Source organism: Brassica napus, unplaced genomic scaffold, assembly GCF_020379485.1.
Source record: "Brassica napus cultivar Da-Ae unplaced genomic scaffold, Da-Ae ScsIHWf_605;HRSCAF=898, whole genome shotgun sequence".
Lineage (NCBI taxonomy): Eukaryota > Viridiplantae > Streptophyta > Magnoliopsida > Brassicales > Brassicaceae > Brassica > Brassica napus.
This window is the reverse complement of record NW_026016666.1, coordinates 9,759-37,188: the sequence shown is the minus strand read 5'-3', so window position 1 is coordinate 37,188 and position 27,430 is coordinate 9,759. Positions and strand designations below refer to the sequence as shown.

At 35.7% G+C, this 27,430-nt stretch overlaps 6 protein-coding genes and 1 long non-coding RNA gene across 7 annotated transcripts; 5 read left to right on the top strand and 2 right to left on the bottom strand.

Annotated features, from left to right (window-relative positions):
* Nucleotides 1-1,192: 1,192 nt before the first annotated feature.
* Nucleotides 1,193-6,976, top strand: LOC106404826 (oligopeptide transporter 4). Its single transcript, XM_013845494.3, has 5 exons — nucleotides 1,193-1,776; nucleotides 1,941-2,038; nucleotides 5,027-5,590; nucleotides 5,664-5,916; nucleotides 6,053-6,976. The coding sequence occupies exons 1-5, from the start codon at nucleotides 1,300-1,302 to the stop codon at nucleotides 6,848-6,850; spliced, it is 2,190 nt and encodes a 729-aa protein (XP_013700948.1). The 5' UTR covers nucleotides 1,193-1,299; the 3' UTR covers nucleotides 6,851-6,976.
* LOC125604724 lies at nucleotides 6,636-7,409 on the bottom strand. Its single transcript, XR_007336414.1, has 2 exons — nucleotides 7,136-7,409; nucleotides 6,636-6,856 (listed from the first exon to the last, which is right to left on the bottom strand). It is a non-coding gene; the product is annotated as an uncharacterized LOC125604724 (long non-coding RNA).
* A 385-nt stretch (nucleotides 7,410-7,794) lies between these two features.
* LOC106404838 lies at nucleotides 7,795-9,192 on the top strand. The gene has a single exon (XM_013845502.3). The coding sequence runs from the start codon at nucleotides 7,912-7,914 to the stop codon at nucleotides 9,022-9,024; it is 1,113 nt and encodes a 370-aa protein (XP_013700956.1). The 5' UTR covers nucleotides 7,795-7,911; the 3' UTR covers nucleotides 9,025-9,192.
* Nucleotides 9,193-11,656: 2,464 nt separating this feature from the next.
* LOC125575571 (transcription factor SAC51-like) lies at nucleotides 11,657-14,150 on the top strand. The gene is made up of 4 exons (XM_048774925.1): nucleotides 11,657-11,833; nucleotides 12,029-12,493; nucleotides 12,574-12,729; nucleotides 12,820-14,150. Exon 4 carries the CDS (start codon nucleotides 12,868-12,870, stop codon nucleotides 13,579-13,581), a length of 714 nt encoding a protein of 237 aa, XP_048630882.1. The 5' UTR covers nucleotides 11,657-11,833; nucleotides 12,029-12,493; nucleotides 12,574-12,729; nucleotides 12,820-12,867; the 3' UTR covers nucleotides 13,582-14,150.
* Nucleotides 14,151-15,044: 894 nt separating this feature from the next.
* Nucleotides 15,045-17,488, top strand: LOC106404857 (pentatricopeptide repeat-containing protein At5g64320, mitochondrial-like). Its single transcript, XM_013845516.3, has one exon. It carries the CDS (start codon nucleotides 15,157-15,159, stop codon nucleotides 17,305-17,307), a length of 2,151 nt encoding a protein of 716 aa, XP_013700970.1. The 5' UTR covers nucleotides 15,045-15,156; the 3' UTR covers nucleotides 17,308-17,488.
* Nucleotides 17,489-17,873: 385 nt separating this feature from the next.
* LOC106425847 (classical arabinogalactan protein 1-like) lies at nucleotides 17,874-18,554 on the bottom strand. The gene has a single exon (XM_013866571.3). It carries the CDS (start codon nucleotides 18,461-18,463, stop codon nucleotides 18,071-18,073), a length of 393 nt encoding a protein of 130 aa, XP_013722025.1. The 5' UTR covers nucleotides 18,464-18,554; the 3' UTR covers nucleotides 17,874-18,070.
* Nucleotides 18,555-20,063: 1,509 nt separating this feature from the next.
* On the top strand, nucleotides 20,064-22,704 carry LOC106404868 (dicarboxylate transporter 2.2, chloroplastic). Its single transcript, XM_013845524.3, is given in 6 exon segments — nucleotides 20,064-20,595; nucleotides 20,598-20,740; nucleotides 20,742-20,987; nucleotides 21,577-21,829; nucleotides 21,832-22,338; nucleotides 22,435-22,704. Coding segments are annotated over 6 exon segments (1,674 nt in total). The 5' UTR covers nucleotides 20,064-20,186; the 3' UTR covers nucleotides 22,551-22,704.
* Nucleotides 22,705-27,430: the final 4,726 nt, after the last annotated feature.

The following is a 27,430-nucleotide window of genomic DNA, read 5'->3' as shown; positions in this document are numbered from 1 at the left end:
TGGTTCTCTTCTTGTTACTACTACCCATTGGTGAAAACACACATAAAGCCGCGAGTTTTGCTTTGTCGTAGAAAAGGACACACCTTTAAAATAGAACGAAAGCAAATACAGAACCCTAACCGCGACTTTAAGGGTTTATGGTTTTAGAAGCAAGCAATGTGAATAGATAAACCGGGATTTGGTAGAAACTTGGACTGTATTTGGCAAACTAAAATCTTCATGTACCGGTTCAGAAGACTCAAGTTACGTAAATTACCTGGGTAAGAGTTTCGGTTAAAAGTTAAAACCCACACATTATTCTGATTCGCTTTTGGTTATTGGGTTAATCTGGACTTAATTAGAGTGTTGTGCTGGGCCTTTTGTAAAATCACAATTTTCTCTTTAGCCTGCTCTTCTCAATTATATAATGTAAACAGTGAATATATAAACATGTATTATTATTTTTTTCCTGATGGAAAGATAAAAGATTGCCACATAGATAATTCACTTGTTGACCCAAAAAAAAAAGATAATTCACATCATCACTTGTCTGTTTCATTTACTTTCAGTGTAGAGCTTGCATCCTTGTTTACGGTTATATAATGATTTGTTTCTGTAATTGTGTGATGGTTTTTATTTGGCAAAGAAAAAAACTTATCACATGGAAAGTCATTGCAAATATAGATTTATGCAAATCAGATAAGAATAAAGAAAATGAGAAATACTGTAGTTGATTTGTGTGTTTATATTTTTGCTCTTGCAATAATTTATAAACCTAAAACATGTAGCATAATTAATGTTCTTCAAAAAAAAAAACATGTAGCATAATTAATGGTAGACAAATACAATGTGAATGCTTGACTTTGACAATTCTTGGTTTTATTGACGTATTATGCAAAGAAGAAGACTATCAACATCAGAAATGTTTCTTCAACTCTTTATACTTTTTTTGTTTGATTATAATCATCCAGCTTATAAATTAAAACATAAATTTTCTTTATACGTCAAAGAATCAACTACATTTTAATTTTCCTCCTTTTCGGCCACTACTGCAATATTAAATTCATTGCTTAAACATCATATCACAACGATGCGTTGACTCATTAGAGCCAATCAGTAATTCTTATTAGACTAATCAAACTGCATTAATCGTCTTTTATATATTTTAAACAAAAAAATAAATATCTTTATTTTATAAAGAGAGGTTGGTCACCTTGGTCTTATCAGTCTCACATAAAGATTCCTAGTCGTTACAGCTCTCTCTTTCTCTCATCTCTTTCTCACTTACACACAACACAAGTAGATTCCCTCCTCACCGGAATGGCCACCACCGACGAATCTTACGACGACGACGTCTCACCGATTGAAGAAGTCCGTTTAACGGTGACAAACACCGACGACCATACACTACCGGTTTGGACATTTAGGATGTGGTTCTTGGGTCTAATCTCATGTGCACTCCTCTCTTTCCTTAACCAATTCTTCTCGTACCGGACAGAACCGCTTGTCATCACTCAAATCACGGTTCAAGTCGCTACACTCCCCATAGGTCATTTCTTGGCCAAGGTGCTTCCCAAAACTCAGTTTGGGATACCAGGATTTGGATCGACCCGGTTCTCGTTGAACCCCGGTCCATTTAACATGAAGGAGCATGTGTTGATATCGATTTTCGCTAATGCGGGTAGTGCGTTCGGATCCGGGTCGGCTTATGCGGTTGGTATCGTCACAATTATTAAAGCTTTCTATCGCAAAAACATCTCTTTCATTGCTGGCTGGCTCCTCATCATCACTACACAGGTATTATATTCCTAACCATAATCATTTCTTCTCAAGTTGTTATATATCTTTATAACAAATAAGACTTCAGTAAAAACGTAAGTAAATAAGTAACAAGTTGAAAAAAATCACGTAAAGTTGAAGAAAGTTACGTCTTCATGTTCATATTTGTTACAAAATGATAGGTATTGGGATATGGGTGGGCCGGTTTACTAAGGAAATACGTGGTCGAACCGGCTCACATGTGGTGGCCTAGCACTTTGGTTCAAGTGTCCCTGTTTCGGTGAGTATTCTATTCTTGAATTAACAACTAATTGTTTCTCCTTTTGTAACAAAGCTACATAATAATATGGTAAGATACTAAGATTAGCATCAATCTGGGGGAGAAAAGCAACTTTACGATTACTTTTCAAAATCTTAAAGACAAAGTAAACACACGATTTATTCTTTGTAATAATGTGTGTATCGAAATACAAGCTTATCTACAACTCTTTTCCCCAAAAACAGCATCTCATATAAAATAATTTATTATAAATACCCAAATATTAATCTTATAGGAAAATTTTAGTTGTACACTAGCTAAACTTATGGGTCCACGCTTGTTGGTTGCAACTTGCAAGCAGAACAAAATACAGTGAATAAGTATGAATACACGTGAGTCAAAGCGGATAGACATGGCGGTCTTTTAACGTATACGTAAAGTATGACCTTACTTACCTATTCACTTGGTGGTCCACAAGTTGAGTTTCACATTTGATGATCATGTTTGATATATAATGATAACATATTTTACTATTTTGAAAATAAGTCATTTATTTCTCGATCTTATGTAGAAAAGCATACACACGTTATCGTCTTAATTGAGCTTTTGAATGTATTAAAATAACAATAAATGGGTTAATAGTCCAATCTATGGCTGTGGTGGAGGTTGCACATGGTAGGTCTATGCATTTTTAATATTCAACATATAGTTAATGGGAGATTACAAAGTTATTACATGTCATCTTAAAATGTAGACAGCTTAAATACACGTTTGGGTCTTTTAAGTCGCAGAATGGTTTTGCTGCAAAGAGTCAAATCCATTAAATGTGAAAATTAGTATAACCTAATTAGACATTTAGAAGACTAGTTTCGACGTAAATTTACTAAAATAAGCACTCCTTCAAAAAGAATAGTTTTTTATATTTTCTAAACACAAATATCATAAATTATTCAGCAAATTACAAATCAACCAACAACAAAATAGAATGTGCAATATATATGATCATAACATAAAAATTAATAAATTTATATTAGAAATTAAAAACATCATTTATTAAAAATGAATGGTGTATAATTCACCACCCCAACTATATATGAATTGAATAAAAAATATCATTAACTGGATATCTGCCTACAAGTAGGAAACAATCTAATATATCTACAAATCCTATAATTAATAGATAGCAAGATAATAATTTGTCATAAACCAAGATTTTATTATTCGAAGTAAATATCCGAGTAAGATATCAAAAAATCTTGGTATCAATACTATTAAAAGGGAAGGAGTCTAAAAAAATCTACCTATAAAAGTGGTTTGGACCTTTTCATTTAACTCATTATTTTTTTGGTCTTACCTTAAATTTATACTAACAATATGTTACCATATATTTCTCTAACAGTAATTTAGTCAATTCTTTTATTTATTTAAATTTCACTCCTAAATCCTAATCATTACTATTACTATATTTATCATTTTGATTTTTAATCGTAAAAGCATTGAAACTAATGTTTTATTTTATCACTTTTATCATATAATATATGATTTAAAGCAAGACAAATTACAAGACATATATGTGTACATTCTAACTTCCTCTTTCGTTTATAATAAAGTAATCATCTCATATATAAACTTTTCCACTAAAATCTCATATCATATACTAAACTTTCAACCGTCTATAGTTTGATAATATTTTCATATTTAAAAATGATATTTCTGAATATTCATGTTACCTTCACAAAAATGAAAAAATTCATTGGTTATCATATATATATAAGCTAACCTGACTTCACGATATCAGTATTGATTATTCAAGATTTTGAAAATTATTTATTTAGATATTATACTTTTATATACTTTTCACTTAAAACGAATCAATACTATTAAAAAAGAAAGAGTTTTAAAAAATCTAATATAAAAAAGTTGTTGGAGTTATGTATAACTATTTATTATTTTTCTGATAATACATTAATCATTCTAAACATACAATATTTTAAATATTTTTAACAGATCTTAATATTATTTCTTATGATACCTTTACTCAGAAAAATATTTCATCAACCATGTTTTTGTACAATAACGTTAAAAATCTATATCAAAAAGTTGTTGGACCTGATATGGACATAATGGGTCCACATCTGTTCGGGTATTTAAGATCCTAAAAGAATTTGAAATATATGAAAAATTTGAAAAATATCCGAAACACGAAAAGTATCTGAAACTTCAAGCAAATTCCAAAAAAATTCAAATACCTAAAAATTTAAAATCTTATTCAAATTCTGACACGATGAACTGAAAAATACCCAAAATTTTATCCAAATACCCAATTTTTTTTTTAATTTGAAAAATTTACCTGAAATCAAAACTCTAATCGTAAACTAAAAACTTAAAAATAATATCCAGAATACCGGAAACATATTCGGAATATCCAAATATACCTAATAAACACATATTTATGATCGGGTCTAGGGTAGGACCCGAACTCAAACAAAAACCTGCGGGTCAAAAAAACCCAATAGGTTATCTTCTCTAGACCTGAACTAAACCTATAATTTTGGGTCGGTTCGGTTTGTTTTTTTGATCCGGATATAATTCTCATGTCGAAAAGAAACTTACGTAAAAGTGTACATATAAAATCTTAAATAAACTAATTTGTAGATTATATAGCTGTTAAAAATTATGTTTTTCGATATAATAAAACTTTGTATTATAATATAATCCAACAACTCCGCGCTTTCCAAACTCGGGTCAAAATCTAGTTCGTACGTTAAACACGATTATTTTTATTTTTTGTTTCTTGTAATCGTTTCAATGATACTCAATTAATCATTGTTTTGCTGATGATATAGTGATGTCATAGATAGAAATATTATATATATATATATATAATATATACAGTTCACGTATATTGCAGCAAATTGCAAAGTATGTAGTTGCTTTGTTGAGAGTCCACATTGACTAGTAGGCATAAATAAAGACCGAATTTTAAATGAAAACAAAACTTGCATGTAGGGCACTGCATGAGAAGGATGAGCAAAAGATGACGAGAGCAAAATTCTTTGTAATAGCATTAGTCTGCAGTTTCGGATGGTACATAGTCCCTGGCTATCTCTTCACGACACTCACAAGCATATCATGGATATGTTGGGCATTTCCACGATCAGTCACTGCTCAACAGATTGGTTCAGGAATGAGAGGTCTCGGTCTTGGAGCCTTTACACTAGACTGGACCGCGGTTGCTTCCTTCTTGTTCAGTCCACTCATTAGCCCCTTCTTCGCCATCGCTAATGTTTTCATCGGCTATGTTCTTTTGATCTACATCGTGTTGCCTTTATCTTATTGGGGATTTGATGCTTACAACGCTACGAGGTTCCCTATATTCTCATCGCACTTGTTCACATCGGTTGGTCAGACGTACGATATCCCTGCGATCGTGAATGATAAGTTTGAGCTCGATTTAGCTAAGTATGAGCAACAAGGAAGGATTAACTTGAGCACGTTCTTTGCTATGACATATGGGCTTGGTTTCGCTACCATTGCTTCTACACTCACTCATGTAGCTCTCTTCTACGGCAGGTATAAGTATATATATAAGCATCTTAACAAAATAATATTTGATTTATACTAAATAATAAATGCAATTAACCAGGGAAATTACCGAGAGGTTTCGAGTTTCGTACAAAGGCAAAGAGGATGTACATACTAGGTTAATGAAGAGATATAAAGACATACCTTCATGGTGGTTCTACTCAATGCTGGCAGCAACACTTCTGATCTCTCTTGCGTTATGTATTTTCTTGAACGATCAGGTTCAAATGCCTTGGTGGGGACTTGTGTTCGCTAGTGCCATGGCTTTCGTCTTCACACTTCCCATCAGCATCATTACCGCAACAACTAACCAAGTAAGCAATATTGACCAATTGATACATGTTCATTTTACTAACAAATAGTAGATGTAGTGGATAAAATTAATGGACCTCCTAGTAGTAAAGATCTACTCTTTTCAAAAAAGTTAATTTACCATGTTTTAATTTGCAGACACCGGGGTTGAATATAATAACGGAGTATGCAATGGGAATCATCTACCCGGGAAGACCTATTGCAAACGTATGCTTCAAAGTCTATGGATACATGAGTATGGCACAAGCTGTCTCTTTCTTAAACGACTTCAAACTTGGTCACTACATGAAGATCCCACCAAGATCCATGTTCTTAGTCCAATTTATCGGTACAATTCTTGCTGGAACAATCAACATAACGGTTGCATGGTGGCAACTAAACACTATTACCAACATATGTCAAGAAGAACTTCTACCACCCAACAGTCCATGGACATGTCCGGGCGACCGTGTTTTCTTCGATGCATCGGTCATTTGGGGACTGGTTGGACCAAAACGGATCTTTGGCTCTCAAGGAAACTACGCAGCCATGAACTGGTTCTTCCTCGGTGGTGCAATAGGGCCGGTGATAGTGTGGTTATGCCACAAAGCGTTTCCGAAACGTTCTTGGATTCCGCTAGTGAACCTCCCGGTTCTTCTAGGAGCAACCGCGATGATGCCACCAGCGACAGCGGTGAACTACAACTCATGGATCTTGGTCGGGACGATATTCAACTTGTTTGTGTTCCGGTACAGGAAAAGCTGGTGGCAAAGGTATAACTACGTGCTGTCAGCTGCGATGGACGCTGGTGTAGCGTTCATGGCGGTTTTGTTGTACTTCTCGGTAGGGATGGAGGATAAGAGTTTGGATTGGTGGGGTACACAAGGTGAACATTGTGATCTAGCTAGATGTCCAACCGCTAGAGGAGTGATTGTTAAAGGTTGTCCGGTTATATGATCGATACTTATGGGGGTGATTGGTAGTTGATGTAGGTGCTGTCCACAGCCCTATTTATTTCTACAGCACTAAATTCAGAGCAATCAAGCTTTAATTTTTTTTTTGAAACCACAGCTTTTAAAATAATCTACAGCTGTACAAGTGCTCTACAGAGCCAAATATCCAAAGCAATTTTTTACTGCTTTCCACAAATTCTACAGCAATAAAATCTAAAGCCAAAGCAAAAAGTCTACAGATTTTTTTCTACAGCAAAAATTTTAAAGCTACAGCCATTACCAATCAGACCCTATGTTTCATTGCTGTGTTACGAAAATGTATTATATTGATATTTATAAACCATACTCATAAATTAACTAAAACACGCAATTATAAAAGCACAGTGAACCGAGAAAATGGTATAATTTGTTTTCTTAGACCATCAACTATACAACTCAAATTTTATAGTTGATAAAACTTATTTTCTTATGGCATGGTAAGGATAGTCGTATGTACCATCATCAAAAGCTTACATGAATATTTCACTATGTAATATATTTGTTATTGATAACACTAAAGATGATGTATCAATTTAAATTTTGAAACCATTTGATTTTTAATAAATTTTAAATGTCTGAGGTAAATTGAGAATTTACTATGATTCTGGTTAACCAATTTTAGAAACTCATCTAAAACTATTGGATTTATATTTTTACTTTCAAATAATTTTTTTTCACCAAAACACTCTGAATGAATAGAAAATTCCAAAGATTCACAATTTAAAATAACAATAAATTTCAAATAATTTATCAAAAAAAATTCCAATATCACTGAATTTAAAAAAGTAAGGTTATTTTAAAATTATTTAATTGCAGTAACTGAATTTTCATGAATTAATTAGTTGAATTAGTGATGGGATACGTTAGAATAACCAATCCGGTCTTCTACGAAAAAAAGAAAATCTCCCGGTTTGAACCGTATCCCATAGAATACCCAACTAAACCGGATTAATCACGGTTTAACGTTGCAACACATTTCAGATCGACGACCCAAATCTCAAATCTCCGAATCTCAGAGAGAAGATAATGGCAGGCGGCGGTAACAGAGCGGAGGCGGATCGGTGGCTCGTAACCTCAGAGAAGCTACTCGCGTCCTCCGACCTCCACGGAGCCAAATCCTTCGCGATCCGCGCCTGCGAATCCGACCCGACCCGAGCCCAAGCCGCCGACTACATCCTCGCGATCTGCGACATCCTCATCGCCGGAGAGATCCGCGTAACCGTCTCCAACCTCCCCGACTGGTACTCCGTCCTCCGTCTCGGGCGCCTGACTCAGAGCCCCGAGCACGTCGCGACTCAGTACCGCAGGCTCGCTCTCCTCCTCAACCCCTCCGTCAACCGCCTCCCCTTCGCCGACAAGGCCTTCGAACTCGTCTCCGACGCCTGGCGCGTCCTCTCCGATCCGATTCGAAAATCGTCCTACGACCGCGCGCTTCAGCCGAGTCAACTCGGTGGAGCGAGTCAACTCGGAGGGAGTTTCTGGACGGCGTGTCCGTACTGCTTCGTGCTCTTCGAGTACCCGAGGGACTACGAGGAGTGCGTGATGAAGTGTCGAGATTGTAAAAGAGCGTTTCAAGCCGTGAGGATTCAGAAGCCTCCCGTCGTCGTTGAAGGAGAAGAAGATGTTTACTTCTGCTCGTGGAGTGTGTTTCCGTTAGGATTCTCCGGTGAGTTTAATCAAGCTCCAGCAACGAGGACCAGGTGGTCGCCTATCTCGCCTCTCATCGCGTGCCCCAAGAAGAGGAAAGAACCTGCTTCTCCGAGAGTCTTTTACGATGATGAGGATGATGATGATGACGTGTACGTTGCAATCTCTGATGATGATGATGAGGTGGCAGTGGATACTGGTAAAGGGAAAGGGAAAGAACCGGTTGTTGTGTCTAGACCGGTGAGTCATCATCATAATGGTAGTAGGAAAAGAAGTGGAGCTGGAGGAGGTAAGAGCGTGGGGAGGTTGGATTTGAATGTGGAGCTGAGTAATGACGTGGAGGAGGGTGGTGGGGTTAGTGGGAGAAGGGAGAGCAACAGGGAGGTGGATAATATTATCGAAGGGATTGGCTTCTTTGAGGGGCTTGATGAGTTTTTGAGTAGCTTGCCCATTCTTTCTGTTGTTGGTGATGATAAGATCAAGGCTACTTAGTGAAAAGTGTTTCTTCTTTTGCTTTAGATTGACTGTGTTCTGTTCTGTTCTGTTCTGTTCTGTTCGTTGTAGGCTTTAGTCTTCATGTTGTTGGAATCGAATCTGTTGATGTATATGCCAAAACTTTCACTCTTTTTGCATCATGGTACATAATCTTTTGCATCTTAACCACCAACATGCTTTTGTTATATATCAAACTTTATGCTATTTGGCAAAGGAGGAAGTAATGTGGCAGCACACATTGCTATATTCGAAGTTCTTGTAGCCCTTGGATCGATAAGGAACTCATTTTTTTTGTAGTTGCTGTAGGTATACTTACAAATGTTAAGAGAGTCTACAAAATCAAGAAGATGGGGAAGCTATTCAACCAATGCTTATGTGCACGTTATTTAGATTATATTAGCTCAACTGTTACTATTCTAAAGGGTTAAGGTTGTTTCATTGTTAATTCATAAATTTGTTCATATGATAGTAGAATATTTAGGCTCTAAACGTTCCTGAAATTTTGACAGTGTCCTACTTATTGACACAATGTTCTTCTTGAACATAGCTACAGGTCTGGCTTGCAAATTCAAAATCAGCTATGCAATAGTGCAATTCTAATGTTTTGGTGCGTACTTACGATCTGTGAAGTTAGCTTTCAAGGCTGTTTGAATGTTTTTATAACTATATTTCAATATTTGGTAACGCTTGGGAAAAGATGTATACGTTTCAGGCGAGGAAGCCTGCTTTGCAAGGAAATTGATAGAGAAATGGTAAAAAGATCATCTCACACACAATGTTGCTAATAAAATGGATATGTGTGTTTGTCTTTTCTTGTTAACTATTGTGATGTCGTCATGAAAAACATATTTGCTTGCTTCATGAATTCTAAAGCTTTGCGTCTGTCTTAAAAGCATGTTATTGTCTCTAAGGATAGTCATTTTGAGCTTGTTGTAGTAGAACTGTATAAGCCATTCGTGTGTGTGGAATATCTTATGGTGTTATTTAACATCTTCTGTTTATGCGGTGCTCACCGGACTATGCATATGGTGCTGGTGGGTTTCCAGCGTGGGGAATCCAGCCTAACTCGGTTCTCGACTTTGAAATTGAAGTACTCAGCGTGCAGTGATGATGCTTTCCAGCTCAGAAAAAAAACTTAAATGTTAAATTAGTAAGTGGTAGTAAGTAGCAATCCTTTATCTTTGTTGCTTCTGAGATCTTGTTGAAACAAAACTTTGTGACGTCACTTGCCAGTGTTCTTGTAAACTCTTTGGACAAACGTTTTATCTTAAATAAAAGATCTCTTTATTTTTGCTGAAAACAAACTTATTTTTACAAAATAAAAGTACTATAACGCCACTCTACCACTGAGCTAAGAATGTTACCCCAGTTCATATGAATGTTCAAGTGTTCAATATGTAATAACACATTTTAATTTCAAGTTGGTTGAAGTCCATGTGTTCACTAAAAATACCATAATAATAATCAAAAGAAAGAAATTATCTCAAACAAAAATTTGATTTTGAGTTGGGTATAATAATGTGAAACCATGATGAAACTTTGAATTCAACCCTTGCTAAACAGTAATTACTATTCTCAATATCAAATCAAATGAGAACAAAGTTAACAACAAGAAAGGAAGAAAAGGAGAAAATACGAGAGAAGTCGTGCGGGTAATTAAGCACTTAACATTCCCGTGCATTTCTTTAATCATAACTTATGACTCCTTTTCTTTTTCTTTTCCTTTTTTTCCTTTTCATATTCATTTTCTTTCTTTCATTTTCTTTTTCTTTTCACCCACTACTAGACTTTTATGTCAATATTTATATAAAATAATAAAGTCTACATGATATTAACAAAAATAAAACAAAAGTATTGAGCTAATTTTGGCGTTGCATAATCAAGCTAGATGCTAACTTGTTAATCAAAATTAAACAACCAAAAAAGTGGTTCTCTTTTATTCTGTTTTCCATCACAATGGGTGTTTGAAACACACAAACACGCACCTGAACAAATGTATTAGAATATAGAGTTGATTAAAGCAGGATATAAAAGCTGGAGCATACTTTCACCAACTTAGCTTTCACTAAAAATTAAAAGAGAAAACGTATGGACCTTTTACTTTAACAAACAATCAACAAAGTATTTTATTAAGAGAAAATAGTATTATTAATTAATGATAAAAGGATGATAAACCTGAAATTATGGACCGTGAGAGTTTGTCATCATATATACCATAATCACGTATATACACGTTCGTCCCCCTTGCCTCCATTTCTTCCAAGCGAAGCACCAATACCAATTCTTTTAATTACTACAAGATTAGTTTCCAAGTAACATTTCTTTTTATTTGTATAATCCGAATTGTATTATTACATTTCAAAATATGTAACATGTGCGTTAATACAAGTTTCCATGAGAAGATCAGAAACATAAAAACAAGTATTAATTTGCTTGCTAATTTGTTTTATCTTAAACCAATCATAATTCAAACCGGAACAAATCAAACCAAACCGAAATGAAATAAACTACAGATTAGAGATTTTGATCATATTACCATTGTTGCCACTTACGTACTAGTACACATAAGTGAGGGTGTTTTGGTAAAAGCACAAAAGCGTCAATAAACATGTTTATAAAGCCTTGTTATTACCACTTAACACTTGCGTGTGGCTTCTAACATTATTGTTCTGCTCGTTGGTCACTTTCATCTTCTCTCTTATTATCTCCTCTTCGCTTTTCCATTGATTCATTCAGCTAAAGAAACTCTCATCCTTCTCTCTGGATCTGACCCAACATCAAAGTTCCTCTCTTTCATCTCTCCAAGGTATCAAAATTCAATCTTTCTTCCTCTGTTCGTAATTGGTTAAAACCGGTTTAAATCCTTCATGCTTAGAACAATGTGGTTTGTGTAGCTGTGAACCTGACAAGTACAATTGTATTATGATTGATTCTCTGTTGCTTCTACAGTTCTTGTGTGTTTAGCTCATTTTGTAGTGTTTGATCATATGTTTCCTTACAGATTTCGAAAAGTAGATTGAGAATACAAAGCAGTGGATGATGATAAGGAACAAGTTTTAGTGTAATAAGAGGAGAAAGAGAAACAGTATGTGTTGTTGTTGGTTCACTATATACCGCAAAGTTGTGCTCTTGAATCTCTATTGCCGTGTCATTCTGGAAAAGCCTCTTCTTTAACCAATCCTTCTTAAGTCCTCTCCTTTCTTATTCACCTTCTCTCTTTTTTTAAAAAAAAAATGGGTTCCCAACATATCTATGTGTACCATTGTGAACAAAGAATCAGCTAGACAACAAGCTCCTTGTTTCCTTCCACACACAAAAAAAAAAGTTTATTTCTTTCAAAGTAATGGTGTGTCAGTCACCTGGCAAGACAAGATTTAGAGCATTGAAACACGAGACAGGAGACGCTAACAGACCAACCATTGTAGTTAGAATTATTGCATGCTTTCAACCCATGGATAATTGCCAGGTACATAGCACACATAGTACTTTCTCATTTACCACACAATAGGTTTAGTCTTCTAACACTTATGATTGTGTGTGTTTCAGGCTGAATACTTTAGACTTCTACTCAAACCAGTCACGTAGTTGCTTTGTGATTCTCAGCTGTATTTTAGTTTCTTCCTTCGTCTTTCTTTCACTACTTACTTCCAGAAAGGTAACAACAAGTATTGCATTCACCTAATTGAACAACTCAAACAATCGGTATGTCAATGAAACTTTCCCCTCTTATGTAATTGTTCAGTTTATGTTTCTTGAGCTGATCTGTTGCCTCTGTCTTTTTGGTTTTTGTAGTGTGTGTGCTCTTTTGAAGTTACCTTTTGAGTTAAAAACTCCAAGAGCATGCCTCTTGATACCAGGCAATGGGATTTGCCTCCTCAAGCTTGCTTTGAGGATACAGCAGCTCGGTTCCTTCCTGATGCAGCTGAGATTCAGGCCCACTGTTTGCAGCCACCACCATTCAAATGGAGTCTTGATAAGGAGTCTTGTGGGAAACGATTCTCTCTATCTGACATGAGGTCTTGGTGCGCTGCTGCTGCTGCTACTACTCCACATGGAGGAGCATTAGAGTCTTCTTCTCAGAAAAGGCTAATGATATTAGATCAGCCAGGGAACCAGACTCGTCTATTCCAATGTCCCTTTCCCCTAACTGCAGAACCAGTTAAACTCTCTGAGCTTGATGAGCACTATGGACAAGAATCTGAAATGCATGAAGACACTGAGGAGATCAATGCATTGCTCTATTCAGATGATGAAGATTGCGAGAGCGATGATGAAGTAATGAGCACTGGTCACTCTCCTTATCAACAAGTTTGCAACAAAGGGGTATCAGAAGAAATAGATGCTCCTTGTAAAAGGCAGAAGCTACTAGACATCAGTCAAGAAGACACTGGTTCTGGTCTGAGCGACGAGCAGTCAAGAAAAGACAAGATCCGCACAGCTCTGAAGATACTCGAGAGCATAGTTCCTGGTGCAAAAGGGAACCAAGCTCTCTTACTTCTAGACGAAGCCATTGATTACCTAAAGCTACTGAAACAAGACTTAAACCATTGCTAGACAAGAAACGTCCCACCAGTCACTAGTCACCAGACAGATAAGGCTTGAAGATTCTCTCACGTGTGAAGTGGCTTAGGGGGTCCCTATCCTCTGCACCAGCTTTTAGCTGTGTATATAGTGGATTGCTTTAGGTGTACATGCTTCTGCATTTTCAGAAAGTTAAAAGAAGACATGCGGTCACTTTCTTTCTGGTCATTGATGGGTTTAGTGTGGATGGTGAAATCATAAAGGCAAATATTCAAAGTCTTTTTTATCTCATATACTCGCGTGGTCTATGAATCTCCCTCTCCTAAGGTTATCTCTGACCTACCTACACTCTCTTTTGTTCATATGGTGACCTAAGTGGGTCCATTGATGTCATGTTCATGTGATTAGTTTTTTAGTGTCTTTTGTAATAATGCAAACCATTCATTTGTTCTTTTGCTTTCCTCACTTGCTACTATGTTTTGATGTTGTGCCATTGAGTCTCTCTGTTCATTGTTCATGTTCTCTTAGTGTCTATGTATTGTCAAGATGATTGTGTTTTGTAATGTACCAGTGATATAAAATTGGGTCTCTTGTTTGATTAACATTAGTACACAAAAAAAATCATTAGCATTACAAATTAGGATCAAAAGAAGCATTTCTTTCTCCAAAGAATCAAATCAACAACACACAAAGTTGGCTCACTTGAAATATTTTTTAAAAATTTCTCAAAAATTTGAGTTGCTCCATACTCTTTGTTTCCTCTGGTTGATGATTAATAGTAGGTCTGGCTTTTCTTAACCAAATTCAAAATCCAAATCGAACTCAAACCTAAAAAACAAATCCAATCATGACCGTTATAGAAAAACATCTGAACAAAACCTAAGAGATATATTTTTGCTTTAAAATACAATCCAAACTGAGTCGAAATTCGAAATAGAATTCGAAGTATTCAAATTAGTAAAATCTATTAATCTTTTACATATGTTAAAGTAAACTTAGATATTTTAGATTATTTTTAAAAAATATTAGTAATTTTTTTTGCTATTTAATATTTTAATTAATTTAGGTAGTTTAACTAGTTTTCAATTAGTTGTTGAATAATTTATATATTTTAAAATATTCTTGATCAGTTTCACTATATTTGTTATAACCAAATTTGAAAAGAATTGAATCAATTTCAACCCAAAAATTAGTAAAATCTAAACTAAAATTCAGTTAAAAAAAATAAAAAAAAATCAGTAAAATCTAAATAAAATTTATGAGCATAGTATCTGAAAATTTAAAATCTGGAAGTCTGAATCAATCAAACTGAACCCGAACAGGACGCGGTACAACCATGGCTAATTAACACAGACTTGTTCTCCTCCAAATAAATGAATAATAAATAATAAACAACCTATAGCCATTTCCTTTGTTTGGGCTCAGAAACTTAGCTCTTTCCCAATGTGAACCAGCCCAACAAGAGATCCAAACAAACAAATAAAAATATTCGAAACTTCTTAACGAAGTAGAAGGTTCAAAAGCTTTGTCGGAACCACATAGAATCTCCCTCTCTCTCTCACCGTAAAACCTTCTTTCAACAGATTGATTAATGTAGCGTTTCGTATTATGCTCGCGAGATCAAAGCTTGCTCTACACCTGAGCAGAAGAAGATCACACCCTCTCCCTCCACCCTCCCGTTACCTTAGCAGCAGCAACGGCGATGATCAAAACGATGCCTCCTCCTCCGATTCAGCCAACGAATGGGAGAACCTTCTCAAACCCTACGACCTCTCCTCCCTCTCAACCTCCCTCCCCAAGATCACACCTTCGCAGCTCTCCACCCTCCTCTCCCTCCCTCTCGACGTCCCCACCTCCCTCGCCCTCTTCTCCCGAACCGGCTCCCAACCGGGCTACCGCCACACCTTCCTCTCCTACCAATCCCTAATCCGCAAGCTCGGATCCCAATCCCAGTTCGAAGCCATCGACACGCTCCTCCTCCAGATGAAACGAGAAGGTATCTGCTTCAAAGAATCGATCTTTATCTCCATCATGAGAGACTACGCCAGATCTAATCTCCCCGGACAGACCACTCGGCTGCTCCTTGAGATGCGGAGCGTCTTCTCCTGCTCACCCACTTTCAGATCTTACAACGTGGTCCTCGAGATTCTGGTCTCCGCAGGTTGTTACAAAGTTGCAGCCAACGTGTTCGACGATATGCTCAGCAGAAGAATCCCCCCGACGCTTTTCACTTTCGGTGTCGTGATAAAAGCGTTATGTGCCATTAACGAGATTGATTCGGGTTTGTCTTTACTTAGAGACATGACGAAACATGGGTGTGTCCCCAACTCGGTTATCTACCAGACGCTTATACATTCTTTATCGAAGTGTAGTAGAGTGAACGAAGCGCTTCAGCTTCTTGAAGAGATGCTTTTGATGGGATGTGTGCCTGACGCTGAGACGTTTAACGATGTTATCTTTGGGCTTTGTAAGTTTGAGAGGATTAATGAAGCGGCGAAGATGGTGAATAGGATGTTGATGAGAGGGTTTGCTCCTGATGATATAACGTATGGTTATTTGATGAATGGGTTGTGTAAGATAGGGAGGGTTGATGCTGCTAAAGATCTGTTTAGTAGAGTTCCGAAGCCGAGTATTGTGATCTTCAACACTCTTTTTCACGGGTTTGTGACTCAGGGGAGGCTTGATGATGCTAAATCTCTTTTGTCTGATTCTCATGGTCTTGTTCCTGATGTCTGCACGTTTAACTCGTTGATATATGGATACTTGAAGAAGGGTCTTGTAGGCTTAGCTTTAGAGGTTTTTCGCGATATGGGGGTTAGAGGATGTAAGCCTAATATATTCTCTTATACCATCTTCTTTGATGGTTTCTGCAAGTTAGGACGGATAGATGAAGCCTTCGATGTTCTGAGAGACATGTCTGCTGACGGGTTGAAACTCAACACTGCTGGTTACAACTGTTTGATATCCGCTTTGTGTAAAGAGCATCGAGTCACGGAAGCCATCGATGTTTTTAAAGAGATGCCGAGTAAAGGGTGTAAGCCTGACGCGTATACGTTCAATACGATGATAGCTGGACTCTGCGAGGTCGATGAGATCGACCACGCCCTGTGGCTGCACAGAGACATGATCTCAGAAGGTGTAGTTGCCAACACTGTTACTTACAATACCTTGATCAAGGCGTTTCTTAGGAGAGGGGAGATTAAAGAAGCTCGTAAGCTGGTTAATGAGATGGTTTTCCAGGGCTCTCCGCTTGACGAGATAACGTATAATGGTCTGATAGAAGGCATGTGCAGGGCCGGGGAGGTTGATAAGGCGAGGAGCTTGTTCGAGAAGATGTTGAGAGACGGAGTTGTTCCGAGCAACATCTCCTGCAACATACTTATAAACGGGCTGTGCAGGAACGGGAAGGTGGAGGAAGCGGTTGAGTTTCAGAGAGAGATGGTTCACAGGGGGACCACGCCGGATATTGTGACGTTTAACAGTTTGATCAACGGTCTGTGCAGGGCTGGGAGGATTGGAGATGGTGTGGCGATGTTTGAGAAGCTTCGGGATGAAGGGATATCGCCTGATGCGGTGACGTATAACACTTTGATGAGTTGGTTGTGCAAAGGAGGGTTTGTGGATGATGCTTGTTTTCTTCTGGAGGAAGGTGCTGAAGAAGGTTTTGTTCCGAATTGTAGAAGTTGGTCCATTTTGTTGAGGAGTCTTGTTCCTCAAGAAACATTAGATAGACAGAGATTTTATGAAGTAGTTCTCTGAAGTTGAATGATTTAAAGAGAAGCTTGTTCAGTTAATTGTATGTATGTATTATTCTCTTTGTCACAAACAATATGGTCGTCGTTCATTACCAATTTACAATTCAATTGGGGTACTATAAGAGACCTTAAGGCCCTTTTTTTGATGGAAAAATCGCTATTTTGTTATTATTTATTCTTTATTTTCTCTTTGGGCTAATTTACTTACCAGTAGTATAAATGTAGTATGTGAGAATATATGCAAAACTATTATGACAATTGATTTAAGCGTTTTACCGTGTTTTTTCTTGAAATGTATATTAACATTTAACACTGTTTTAGTCGTGATTTGTTTATATAGTAGTATCTTAATTCTTTTGTCTTAACATTAAACACTTGATTTTTTTTTTTTTGAACATATTTTTAAACACTTGATTTTAGCATGTTACATTTTCCTTGATTAAATTACACCTTTTGTTTTTATGGTTGTAACATTGTATAGCAAATTTGCAGATCATGATTTTATTACAGTTTGCAATATACAAACGTTTAGCGATCGAATAATAGTATTTTAGATATATAAACTAAATGTATTTGAATCTGATAAACTCATATTAATATGGAATATGGAAAAAGGCTCATAAGATCAACAAAAGGAGAAACAAATAGTAATCTGATAAAGAAAAACTAACAAAAATAAAATAAAGAATCATCTCTCGCTCTCCCAAAACTCATATATATCGTAAATAAATAAATACTAAAAATCTAATAAATCTCATTCCTCGAACCTACATAGCCAAAACGGCAGCAGATAACATAACAGCGATGGATCCAAACACCGCGTAGCTGTTCGAAACGGCGCCGCTTACAGGAGCGGGAGCTTGAGCCGGCGAGTTAGAGATCGAAGAGGGAGAAACAGCCGACGAATCAGAAGGAGAATCAGCTAAAGGAGAATCAACCGAAGGCGGCGATGGAGGAGAGGCAGATGATTCAGGGGTCAACGCGGTTTGAGGAGAAGGAGAGACAGCTTGTGCAGGAGATAACGCCTTCTTAGGTGAGTGCGCCGGTGAGATCCGCCTTCCTCCGCCGTTAGATGGAGCTGGAGCCGGAGATTGAGCCACCGTGAAGGAAACGAAGATGGCAGCGAGAAGAATGAACCCTAGAGATTTTGAGAATGCCATTACAAGAGAGAGAGAGATATTCAGACAGCTGTTATGTTTCTAAGAGTGTTTTGCTTTAATTGCTTGTGATGTTAACGAAACTAGGAGACGAATGTTTATATAGAGAGATATGTAGGGTCTACTGCTTTGAGATGTAAGGTGAAACTTTAATCTAACGGTTTAGATTTCATTATACAGTAAGGTGGGGACAAGTCTAGTGAGAAAGAAGAAAAAAGAAAACGCGGCCCCTTGACTACGGCGCTAACGGCTCTATAACAGATGTGACTATAGAATCACAACCGTACACGTGGTGGTCTTATTGACGCGTGATGGAAAAAGGAGAAAATTTGGCCGTTATGATTAATTAATTTTATTTTTTTTTTTAATAATTAAAACGTAAATTACACTCTGTTTTTTTTGTATAATATTGTATCATTAGTGACACTCTAATTATAGTTTAACATTTTGTAAGATAAAATAGTTTTATTAGCAGATTTTCAAAGTTCAAAGCTTCCTCCTTACACTGTTTCACAAAATCAAATACAATTACTAATCAGAAAAAAAGATTAGACTAAAAGAACATTAGCTTGGTTTGCTGTCTTGTTGGGCTTGGAAGGACAGCTCACAAACATCGGTATGGTGACCTGGATGTCTGATTGTGTAGCCAAAGCTTTCCGATCTCTCAACTTAAGCTGGCCAGATGCATTTGGTCTTTCTCCAAGCAGCTCACTTCTTCATCCACTATCTTTTTGCAAAGCCAAACCGGTCACGTAAAAACTCTCTTCTCGGTATTTCTTAGCTATGAGTATAATAAGATCAGGTGTTTTATTAGCTGCACTTGCTGTAGCTTCCAACACCAATCTTTTTGGTGCTTTGATGCATTCAAGGTCGGCCTTGATAGTTTGAGGATCCTATACCAATTAATAAAAGATTTCAAAAGTTTAAGAGCCTAGATTTTTTTTTTTACAAATTTAGAAATATTTACATATAAAAAATTTCAAAAATTTTGGAAACTTAGATCGAATGTTTCACTAAGCTTAACCCATGACCGGCCATGGATGCATTATAGCAGCAAGCCGCTGTCTAATATGGGGAGGTACCTTATGAACATAACTCTCCCGCTCTCTTTATGTGGAAAGTCTTTAACATTCATGTTTTTGGTGAACTGCCTGATGTATTCAAGATTGGATTCATGATGGTGGCGATTAATGCCATCATCTGTGGAGTAGTTGGAACATTCTGGTGGAAGTTTTTGGATCTCTAATAAGAGCATTATTAAACCTACCAGAAGATGTTTTTTGAAGCTTGAAAAGATGGTACCGAGTATTTTTGTTCTCCTTTTACTATACTTGATATGCAAATAGCCAAATAGGTCGTTTACCTTAGAGAATCAAACAATCTTTCTCACACAAATATACAAAGAGATCTGTAGAGAAAGCGAAGTAACAAGATGCAGAGTTGATTTTGGGGGGGGGGGGGGGGGGGGGGGGGGGGGGGGGTGTGTTAAAAGAAAAAAACTATAGGGATAGAAATAGAGAAGTGAGGAACATGAAGGTCTAACTTAACAATAATAACTCAAAAGTAAGTTTAGCTCCACAAAACATCACTTATCATATGTGTCGTTCAGACATGGTGATAGATTCGCCTGTACTTGTAAACGGAGAAATTATAAATAAATAAATAAATAATAAAAATTAATAAACTCAATCTCCCTCGAAGAGAACTGAGAATTAACAGTACAACGATGGCGAGTCTCGCTCTCCGTTCACTCTCAACCACCGCTTCTTCACCACTCTCTTATCTCTCTCTCCGCCGTTCATCTTCAAGATCATTATCATTATCACTTACTCACCCTTCGATCTCCCTTTACACCTCATCCCCAACCCTCCGATCACTCTCCATCTCCTCTCCTCGACTCACTCTCCGCGCCACCGCCTCTTCCACCTCGTCCTCACCGGAGATACAGAGCAATCCTCAATCTTCTTCTTCATCTTCTTCACCGCCGCAAGGAGCTAAGCTGATACCTCTCGCAATCTCCATCTCAATAGGTCTCATCGTCAGATTCCTAATCCCTAGACCCGAACAAGTGACGTCACAAGGATGGCAACTCCTCTCAGTCTTCCTCTTCACCATCTCGGGCCTCGTCCTCGGCCCACTCCCGTCGGGGCATGGGCCTTCATCGGCCTAACCGCTTCGATCGTCACCAGAACGCTTTCTTTCTCAACCGCTTTCGCCGCTTTCACCAACGAGCTCATCTGGCTGATCGCGATCTCATTCTTCTTCGCTCGCGGCTTCGTTTAAAACGGGTCTCGGCGATAGGATCGCTACCTACTTCGTGAAGTGGCTCGGGAGAAGCACTCTTGGTCTATCGTACGGTCTCGTGTTGTGTGAAACGTTTATGGGTTTGATCATGCCGTCTACGATGGCTAGAGCCGGTGGGGTTTTCTTGCCGGTGATTAAATCGTTGTCTCTCTCCGCCGGGAGTAAACCTGGTGACTCGTCTTCGAGAAGGCTTGGTGCTTTTCTGATTCAGACACAACTGCAGGTAAAATCTAGTGCTGGGCATTCGGGTTTTTGGTTCAGGTCAATTCGGGTTATTCGGTTTTCAGCTTATTTGGTTGAGTGGTTAGGACCCGTTTAAGAACCGGACATTTTCCGGATATGGGTAATGTCAAGTTCCGGTCAAGTTTTCTATTTTCTTATAAAACCTGACGTGGAATCGAATTAGAAAAAATCGAGTTTGGTTCGGGTTTAAAGCCTAGATATCCTGAAAATCCGATCGGAGAAACCAAAAAATATTTGGTAATTCGGGTAGTTCGGGCTTTTTAGATTTTTTATTAGTTATTTTAATAGATATTAAAAATAAAATAATTTTTTTTTTTTATATTGGAATATTCGGATATCCGTTTGATTCTCAGTTCGGTCTTTTTGATTCTCGGTTCGGTTTCGGTTTTTTGGATGGAAAGAATTGGAACCATCAGGTTTTTGTAATTTTCAGTTCGTCTCGGCTTGTTGGTTCAATTCCGATTTGGTTTTTGGGCTTCGAATAGTACGCCGAGGACTACTAAAATGATAAAATCTACGTCTCTCTCTTGATGACTTTAACTAATGAGGTTTGTGTTACTCTGTGACAGTGTGCAGGGACTTCTGGTGCGCTTCTCCTCACATCAGCCGCACAAAACTTGCTATGTCTGAAACTAGCTAGAGAAGTTGGTGTGGTGCTCTCAAACCCATGGGTCTCTTGGTTTAAAGCCGCGAGTGTTCCCGCCTTTGCATCACTTCTTTGTACACCTCTCATCATCTACAAGCTTTACCCTCCTGAGCTTAAACACACACCGGAAGCTCCCGCCGCAGCTGCAAAGAAGCTCGAACGGTTAGGTCCCATCACGAAAACGAATGGGTCATGCTCGGTGCAATGGCCTTCACCGTCTCTCTTTGGATTTTCGGAGAAGCAATAGGAGTATCTAGCGTTGTCTCCGCGATGATTGGTCTATCAACGTTACTAGTATTGGGAGTTATAAACTGGAATGATTGTCTAAGCGACAAATCGGCTTGGGACTCGCTAACATGGTTTGCTGTTTTGATTGGTATGGCTGGACAGCTAACGAACCTCGGGGTGGTTGCTTGGATGTCGGATTGTGTGGCTAAACTGCTACAAACACTCTCCTTGACTTGGCCTGCTTCGTTTGTTATCCTCCAGGCTTCTTATCTCCTGCTGCATTACGTGTTCGCAAGCCAAACGGCTCATGCAGGTGCTCTCTATCCAGCTTTCTTGGCCATGCAGATAGCTGCTGGTGTTCCCGGGGTTTTAGCGGCTCTTTGTTTGGCCTTTAATAACAATCTTTCTGGTGCGTTGGCTCATTATAGTAGTGGACCAGCTGCTTTATACTATGGAGGTTTGTTCTCTTTCTCTTGTCTCATTTTTTTCTTACTCAATGAACATTTATATAGTATTCCCTTATTATTTTGTTTTTTTTTTTTTTTATTTGCAGCTGGCTACGTAGATCTGAAAGACATGTTTAGGCTAGGGTTCGTGATGGCTCTATTACAAGCAGTCATTTGGGGATCTGTTGGATCTTTATGGTGGAAGTTCTTGGGTCTCTACTAGAAGAAGCCAGACTACATTGTACGGATATATCTTGTTGTTAATCCAAACTTAACTGAAGTTTAGCAATTCCAAAAAAACCAAAAAAAAACAAAAGAAGCAATTACATAAGGACATAACCAAACTGTAATTTTATATATTCGTCACAACTTCTTCATTCACATTTCTACTAAACCGAATAGACCAACACCCTGAACAATGAAGCTAGGCCAAAGATTCTATATATCTCGAGCGTTGCAGCTTCTACGTATCATCTCCTGAACAAAATTCAACGCAATAAATCTAAAATCAAGAATAAAAAGAACCAAACAAATAAAGAATTTGTTTAGAAATTTTAAAACAACACTAAATATATATAGACCATTTACCGAAAAAACACAATATTATCGTAGGTGTTAACACATAGATTTTGAGAAAAATTAAAAAAATATGAAAATGTTATTTTAATGCATAGTTGCATCCTGCACAAACATATGATAAATGTCAAAGAGGTTTGGAACATTTGTTGTCTCCGTTTCTCTAAAGAATAACGATTTATAGTGGTTAGTCCCCCAATTTGGGAGAGTATTATAAAGTTTTACTAAATTAATTGATAAAAAATTAAAACGATGCCCATGTACCATGAAATAGAGTTTAATATACATTAATACAAATATAAAGTGGGTTCAGAAAATTTAAAACAATACTAAAGATCATAGGCTTCAATATATAGACCATTTACCGAAAAACTCAATATTTTCGTAGGGGGGTTAGCACATAGATTTTGAAAAAAATTCAAAAAATATGACAATATTATTTTTATACATAGTTGCATCCTGCACAAACATATGATGAATTTCAAAGAGGTTTGAAACCTTTGTTGTCTCCGTTTTTCTAGAGAATAACGATTTTATCGTGGTTAATCTACCAATTTAGGGAGTATTATGAAGTTTTACTAAATTAATTGATAAAAAAATAAAACAATGCCCATGTTCCATGAAATAGAGTTTAACATAAATTAATACAAATATAAAATGTGTTTAGAAATTTTAAAACAACATTAAAGATCATAAGCTTCAGTATATAGACCATTTACCGAAAACTTAATATTTTCGTAGGGGTTCTTAACACATAGATTTTGAAAAAAATTCAAAAAATTTGAAAATATTGTTTTAATTCATAGCTGCATCCTGCACACACATATGATGAATGTCAAAGAGGTTTGGAACCTTTGTTGTCTCCGTTTCTCTAAAGAATAGCGATTTTATTGTGGTTAATCTACCAGTTTAAGAAGTATTATGAAGTTTTACTAAATTAATTGATAAAAAATTAAAACAATGATCATGTACCATGAAAGAGAGTTTAATATAAATTAATACAAATATAAATGTGTTTAGAAATTTTAAAACAACACTAAAGATCATAGGCTTCAATATATAGACCATTTACCGAAAAACTCAATATTTTCGTAGGGGTTAGCACATAAATTTTGAGAAATTTTTTAAAGATATGACAATATTGTTTTAATGCATAGTTTCATCTTGCACAAACATATTATGAATGTCAAAGAGGTTTGGAACCTTTGTTGTCTCCGTTTCTGTAGAGAATAGCGATTTTATCGTGGTTAATCTATCAATTTAGGGAGTATTATGAAGTTTTACTAAATTAATTGATAAAAAATTAAAACGATACCCATGTTCCATGAAATAGAGTTTAATATACATTAATACAAATATAAAATATGTAAAAAATTTAAAACAACACTAAAGATCATAAGCTTCAGTATATAGACCATTTACCGAAAACTCAATATTTTCGTAGGGGTTAACACATAGATTTTGAGAAAAATTCAAAAAATATGAAAATATTGTCTTAATTCATAGTTGCATCCTGCGCACACATATGATGAATGTCAAAGAGGTTTGGAACCTTTGTTGTCTCCGTTTCTCTAAAAAATAGCGATTTATTGTGGTTAATCTACAAGTTAGGAGTATTATGAAGTTTTACTAAATTAATTGATAAAAAATTAAAACAATGCTCATGCACCATGAAAGAGAGTTTAATATACATTAATACAAATATAAAATATGTTTAGAAATTTTAAAACAATACTAAAGATCATTGCTTCAATATATAGACCATTTATCGAAAAACTCAATATTTTCGTAGGGGTTAGCACATAGATTTTGAGAAATATTTTAAAGATATGACAATATTGTTTTAATGCATAGTTTCATCCTGCATAAACATATTATGAATGTCAAAGAGGTTTGGAACCTTTGTTGTCTCCGTTTCTGTAGAGAATAACGATTTTATCGTGGTTAATCTATCAATTTAGGGAGTATTATGAAAGTTTTACTAAATTAATTGATAAAAAATTAAACGATGCCCATGTTCATGAAATAGAGTTTAATATACATTAATACAAATATAAATTATGTTTAAAATTTAAAACAACACTAAAGATCATAAGCTTCAGTATATAAACCATTTACCGAAAACTCAATATTTTCGTAGGGGGTTAACACATAGGTTTTGAGAAAAATTCAAAAAATATGAAAATATTGTCTTAATTCATAGTTGCATCCTGCGCACACATATGATGAATGTCAAAGAGGTTTGGAACCTTTGTTGTCTCCGTTTCTCTAAAAAATAACGATTTTATTGTGGTTAATCTACAAGCTTATGGAGTATTATGAAGTTTTACTAAATTAATTGATAAAAAATTAAAACAATGCTCATGCACCATGAAAGAGAGTTTAATATACATTAACACAAATATAAAATGTGTTCAGAAAATTTAAAACAACACTAAAGATCATAGGCTTCAATATATAGACCATTTATTGAAAAACTCAATATTTTCGTAAGGGTTAGCACATAGATTTGAGAAAAATTTTAAAAATATGAAAATATTGTTTTTATGCATAGTTGCAACTGCAAAAACATATGATGAATGTCAAAGAGGTTTGGAACCTTTGTTCTTCCGTTTCTAGAGAATAGCGATTCTATCGTTAATCTACCAATTTAGGGAGTATTATGAAGTTTTACTAAATTAATTGATAAAAAATTAAAACGATGCCCATGTTCCATGAAATAGAGTTTAATATACATTAATACAAATATAAAATATGTTTAGAAATTAAAACAACACTAAAGATCATAAGCTTTAGTATATAGACCATTTACCAAAAAACTCAATATTTCGTAGGGTTACACATAGATTTTGAGAAAAATTCAAAAAATATGAAAATATTGTTTTAATTCATAGTTGCATCCTGCACACACATATGATTAATGTCAAAGAGGTTTGGAACCTTTGTTGTCTCCGTTTCTCTAAATAATAGTGATTTTATTGTGGTTAATCTACCGACTTAGGGAGTATTATGAAGTTTTACTAAATTAATGATAAAAAATTAAAACAATGTTCATGCACCATGAAAAAGAGTTTAATATACATTAATACAAATATAAAATGTGTTTAGAAATTTTAAAACAACACTAAAGATCATAGGCTTCAATTTATAACCATTTACCGAAAAACTCAACATTTTCGTAGGAGTTAGCACATACATTTTGAGAAATTTTCAAAAATATGAAAATATTGTTTTAATGCATAGTTGCATCCTGCACAAACATATGATGAATGTCAAAGAGGTTTGGAACCTTTGTTGTCTCCGTTTCTGTAGAGAATAACAATTTATCGTGGTTAATCTACAATTTAGGAGTATTATGAAGTTTTACTAAATTAATTGATAAAAAATTAAAAACATGCTCATGTTCATGAAAGAGAGTTTAATATAATTAATACAAATATAAAATATGTTTAGAAAATTAAAACAACAATAAAGATCATAAGCTTCAGTATATAGACCATTTATCGAAAACTCAATATTTTCGTAGGGGTTACACATAGATTTTGAGAAAATTTCAAAAATATGACAAATTGTTTTAATTCATAGTTGCATCCTGCACAAACATATGATGAATGTCAAAGAGGTTTGGAGGAACCTTGTTGTCCCTTTCTCTAAAGATAGCGATTTTATTGTGGTTAATCTACCAATTTAGGGAGTACTATATGAAGTTTACTAAATTAATTGATAAAAATAAAAAACGATGCCCATGTTCCATGAAATAGAGTTTAATATACATTAATACAAATATAAAATATGTTTAGAAATTTAAAACACACTAAAGATCATAAGCTTCAATATATAGACCATTTACCAAAAACTCAATATTTTCGTAGGGGTTACACATAGATTTTGAGAAAAAAATTCAAAAAATATGACAATATTGTTTTAATTCATAGTTGCATCTGCACACATATATGATGAATGTCAAAGAGGTTTGGAACCTTTGTTGTCTCCGTTTCTGTAAAGAATAGCGATTTTTGTGGTTAATCTACCATTTAGGGAGTATTATGAAGTTTTACTAAATTAATTGATAAAAATTAAAACAATGCTCATGTTCCATGAAAGAGAGTTTAATATACATTAATACAAATATAAAATGTGTTTAGAAATTTTAAAACAACACTAAAGATCAAAGCTTCAATATATAGACCATTTACCGAAAAACTCAATATTTTCGTAGGGTTACACATAGATTTTGAAAAAATTTAAAAAATATGAAAATATTGTTTTTATTCATAGTTGCACCTGCACAAAACATATGATGAATGTCAAAGAGGTTTGGAACCTTTGTTGTCTCCGTTTCTCTAAAGAATAGCGATTTTATGTGGTTAATCTACCAATTTATGGAGTATTATGAAGTTTACTAAATTAATTGATAAAAAATTAAAACGATGTCCATGTCCATGAAATAGAGTTTAATATACATTTAATACAAATATAAATATGTTTTAGAAATTTAAAACAACACTAAAGATCATAGGCTTCAAT

Coding starts and splice junctions, on each gene's coding strand:
- LOC106404826 (XM_013845494.3), top strand. CDS start 1,300: ATGGCCACCACCGACGAATCTTACGACGACGACGTCTCACCGATTGAA. Junction 1,777..1,940: donor TCCTCATCATCACTACACAG/GTATTATATTCC, acceptor ACAAAATGATAG/GTATTGGGATATGGGTGGGC. Junction 5,591..5,663: donor GTAGCTCTCTTCTACGGCAG/GTATAAGTATAT, acceptor GCAATTAACCAG/GGAAATTACCGAGAGGTTTC.
- LOC106404838 (XM_013845502.3), top strand. CDS start 7,912: ATGGCAGGCGGCGGTAACAGAGCGGAGGCGGATCGGTGGCTCGTAACC.
- LOC125575571 (XM_048774925.1), top strand. CDS start 12,868: ATGCCTCTTGATACCAGGCAATGGGATTTGCCTCCTCAAGCTTGCTTT.
- LOC106404857 (XM_013845516.3), top strand. CDS start 15,157: ATGCTCGCGAGATCAAAGCTTGCTCTACACCTGAGCAGAAGAAGATCA.
- LOC106425847 (XM_013866571.3), bottom strand. CDS start 18,463: ATGGCATTCTCAAAATCTCTAGGGTTCATTCTTCTCGCTGCCATCTTC.